At 41.4% G+C, this 4,431-nt stretch overlaps 1 protein-coding gene across 1 annotated transcript; it reads left to right on the forward strand.

Annotated features, from left to right (window-relative positions):
• crygs2 (crystallin, gamma S2) lies at positions 1-4,431 on the forward strand. The gene is made up of 3 exons (XM_014026122.1): positions 1-105; positions 294-536; positions 4,019-4,431. Exons 1-3 carry the CDS (start codon positions 97-99, stop codon positions 4,289-4,291), a joined length of 525 nt encoding a protein of 174 aa, XP_013881576.1. The 5' UTR covers positions 1-96; the 3' UTR covers positions 4,292-4,431.

A 4,431-nucleotide genomic window follows, 5' to 3' on the forward strand; every position in this document is an offset into this window, starting at 1 on the left:
AGGTATAAAAGACACTGACTGAATGACCAGAGCAACATCAAGACCTCAGAGAATCCACCACCATCATTCCTCAGTGTACCACACATCGTATTCAACATGGGCAGGGTGAGTCGGCATGTCTGTAGTCTGCAGACCAAATAGTGTCCTGCATGTTTTCTTCTAGAAAATATTAAAGTAGTGCAGCACTGGAAAAAAAAAAAGCTATTACAAAGTGATTTAGCAGCTCAGCTATCTGACCTTTTTAAGATGAAACATCCATAGAGAATACTCACACTCTCCCTCTTCTGCTCCAGATCATCTTTTTTGAGGACAAGAACTTCCAGGGTCGACGCTATGAGTGTGACAGCGACTGTTTGGATTTTCACACTTACCTGAGCCGCTGCAACTCCATCCGCGTGGAGAGTGGGGCTTGGGTAGTGTACGAAAGGCCCAACTACATGGGCTACCAGTATATCCTGGTCAGGGGAGAGTACCCTGAGTACCAGCGCTGGATGGGGCTGAGTGATCGCCTCAGCTCCTGCAAGATGATCCACTTTGTAAGTCAGCCAGACGTCTGGATACTATTTAAATTATATGACACCAAAATGTCTTTCTATATGATATTTTTGCCTTGAAGTCAGTCTAWATCAAGATGGAATCACAGCTAATTGACATTGTCCAACACATAAATACGGTAGATCAATCAGTTTTACAGATGCTCAACTAAAATTTGATGATTTGCATTCCGGATTGCTAGGCCTTTATTTTTTCCGCATGCCACATTTTCTATGTCATGAATCCCAGAGGAGTTTTGATGCTGCCAGTGACTGTACTGTCAATGACCAATACAGGATTTGTTTTCCAACTGACCCACAGCCTGCAGGGTCTCTCATCCATAAATCAATACAACTAGCTGCTGGTAAATACAGCTTTGTGCAAATTATATACAGTGGCTCGCTAAAGTATTCATACCCCTTGAACGTTTACATATTTTTGTCGCATTACAACCACAAATATACGTAAATATATTTCATTGGAATTTAATGTGAAAAACCAACAAAGTAGTATACAATTGTGAAGTGGAAAGAAATTTATACATGATTCAAAACATTTTTTTTTTCAAAACAAAATGTGAAAAGTGCAGTGTGCAAAATTATTCAGCCCCCCTGAGTCAACACCTTGTGGAACCACCTTTTGCTGCAATTATACTGTAGCTGCAAATCTTTTAGGTTATGGTATGTTAGGTTACCAGCTTTGCACATCTAGTGACTGAAAATTTTCAATTCAGTTCACTTTCAATTTCAGTTTATTTATATAGCGCCAAGTCACAACTTACTTTGTCTTACGCTGTCTCAGGAAATGAAAAAAAAGAACAATCTAAAGAAGAAACAAGCAGATTGTGTTGAATCACTTCATCACAGTCTCCCATCCTGAGCAAACGGTGGAGAGGAAAAACTCCCTGCTAATCAGGAAGAAACCTCCAGCAGAACCAGGCTCAGGACAGGCGGCTTATCTGCCTCGATCGGCTAGGTTGGGGGAGACGATTTTTGCCCATTCCTATTTGCTAAACGGCACAAGCTCAGTCCGATTACATAGAGAGTGTTTGTGAGTAGCAGTGTTCAGATCTTGTCACAAACTCTGGGTTGGTTTAGGTCTGGACTTTAACTGGGCCATTGTAACCCATGAATATGTTTTGTTTTAAACAATTCCATTGTAGCCCTGGCTTAATGTTTAGGGTCAGTGTCCTGCTAGATGAACCTATGCCCCAGTATCAAGTCTTTTGCACACTCCAACAGGTTTTCTTCCAAGATTGCCCTGTATTTGGCTCCATCCATCTTCCCATCAACTTTGACCAACTTCCCGGTCCCTGCTGAAGAGAAGCACCCCCAGAGCATGATGCTGCCACCACCATATTTGACAGTGGGGATGGTGTTTTCAGAGTGATGTGCAGGRTTAATTTTCTGCCACCCATAGTGTTTTGCCTTTTGGCCAAAAAGTTCAATTTTCATCTCGTTTGACCAAAGCACCTTCTTCCACATGTTTGCTGTGTCCCCAAAATAGCTTCTTGCAAACTGCAAACAGGACTTCTTGGTTTTCTTTTGACAATGGCTTTCTTCTTGCCACTCTTCCATAAAGACCACGTTTTTGCAGAACACGACTAATAGTTGTCCAGTGGACAGATTTCTCCACCTGAGCTGTGGATCTCTGCATTTTGTCCAGTGTCACTGTGGACATCTTGGCTGCATCTCTGATCAGTGCTCTCCTTGTTCAGCCTGTAAGTTTAGGTGGACGGCCTTGTCTTGGCAGGTTTACTGTGGTGCCATACTCTTTCCATTTCCGGATGATGGATTGAACAGTGCTCCGTAAGATGTTCAAAGCTTGGCAAATCTTTTTATAGCCTAAGCCTGCTTTAGGCTTCTCCACCTTACTCCCGACCTGTCTGGTGTGTTCTTTGGACTTCATGATGCTTTTTACTCCCCAATATTCTCAACATCTCAATATCCCAACATCTGAGGCCATCATGGAGCAGCTGTTTTTGTACTGAGATTAGATTACACACAGGTGGACTCTAGTTATTAGCAGTCATCAGGCAACTTCTAAATGCAACTGGTTGCACTCAGAGAAAAGGGGGATTAATATTTTTGCACATCACACTTTTCACTTTTTTCTTTGTAAAAAATGTTTTGAATTGTWTTATTTTCTTTCCACTTCACAATTGTATTCCACTTGGTCTTTCACATTGAATTCCAATGAAATATWTTTATGATTGTGGTTGTAATGAGACAACGTACGGAAAAGTTCAAGGGTTATGAATACTTTTGCAAGACACTGTAGAGGCTGTCACAATTTTTTTGATTGTTTTGTGACATCTTTGTATTTTCTGTTTTGAGTTCATTTGTTTCTTTGGTTCACTTTAAGTCCCCTTGTGTTTAGTTTTTTTTTTTTTTTTTTGCTCATGACCAGCAGCCACTTGTCCCAGTACTTTTTGAAAGTTGGTCTCTGCTCCTCCTATTATGTCAACCACATCTGTTCCCCATTCCTATTAGTSTCAGCTGCAGTCACTTCCCTCTCTAGCCCCAGACTTTTTATTCCCAGTTTCTTACTACTCATCAGTTGAGCATTTTACATTCTGTGTTTGGTTTCCTCATGCGTCTTTGTACCTGGCCTTCAATGGAAGTTTTGCTGCCACTTCATAATTTTTGTTCTTACAAAAGAAAAAATAATAAACTACTGCACCAATTTCTAGATTAATGTCTGTAAAGTTTACTAAGTTATATACATATTTGTGTTGGCTGTCTGTTAGCAGTGGCAGCCATCTTAATTTGGATTGATTACAAAAGTTAGGGGGTATTCACAGAAAGGAAAGTCCTTTGGTCTTGAGTAAGTAGCCTTTATTATAATTTTTTTTCATTTGGTGCAGTTTGCATTCACATTGTGTTTTCTTCCAAGCAGACTATAATTCATAAACAAAGCCATGCGGGTGGCGATCATTGCTCCTATTGGACAGAAATGACAGGGGCGAGAGAGCACAGATCCGGGAAGAAAAATGGTGCTGTTAATACAATTGCAATAACATTTAGAATTTCAAGATTTAAAGGCGGTTTTACGATGATGTTCTTCTAAATTTGGGTGTTGGCAAATGCATGCCACGACCCAAAGATGACGAGATACTCTGCGTTCCCTAACCCACAACAGCTCATTGTTTGTAGCACAGTGATAATGGTGTCTCGTAAAGTCCAAAAAGGTGCATGTTTCCTGTACAGTAGTTGGTTTGGTTTGTACTCACACCAAAAGCAAACTGCATCAGAGTTTGTTTGGACCAAGACCACCTCAAAATTTGGTCTCTGTCTGGTTGTTTGTGCATGTGTATTCACACCTGCATAAAAGGTCTGGACCAACAGAGGAAACAAACTCTGGTCCGTTTAACGCGGACCAGATGTGTCAGGTGTAAATATACCCTTAATCAGTTGCAGATTTATATCCAGTGATTACGTTCTGAGGGTTGCTCCATATCTCATTTACTCCTCTCATCTTCCAGACCAGTGGGACCACATACAAGATGCAACTGTATGAAAAAGCAGACTTTGGAGGCCAAGCTGTAGAAGCCACAGAGGACTGCCCCTCACTCCTGGAGAAGTTTCGCTGGAGGGAGGTCAACTCTTGTAAGGTCCTTGATGGCTGGTGGGTTTTCTATGAGCGCCCCAATTACAGTGGTCGCCAGTACTTCCTGGAAAAGGGGGAGTACCGGAAGCCTGGTGACTGGGGTGCTGTCAGCGCTGCAGTGCAGTCCTTCAGACGACTCACTGAATGAAGGAAGCTCCATTGAAAGTATCTCCAACATATTGGATGAGYTTTGTCAGCACATTAAAGGTCACAGTTCTGTATGACTCTGTTGTGATTTTCAATTGAGGTTTCAACAATTAAAAACTGAAATTTAAATCCAAGACTTTA

The sequence above is a fragment of the Austrofundulus limnaeus genome, unplaced genomic scaffold (genome assembly GCF_001266775.1).
Source record: "Austrofundulus limnaeus strain Quisiro unplaced genomic scaffold, Austrofundulus_limnaeus-1.0 Scaffold526, whole genome shotgun sequence".
NCBI lineage: Eukaryota > Metazoa > Chordata > Actinopteri > Cyprinodontiformes > Rivulidae > Austrofundulus > Austrofundulus limnaeus.

Bases quoted from the DNA above. Each gene is read 5' to 3' on its own strand.
- crygs2 (XM_014026122.1), top strand. The intron at 537-4,018 runs GTAAGTCAGCCA...CTCATCTTCCAG, and splicing joins CCTGCAAGATGATCCACTTT to ACCAGTGGGACCACATACAA.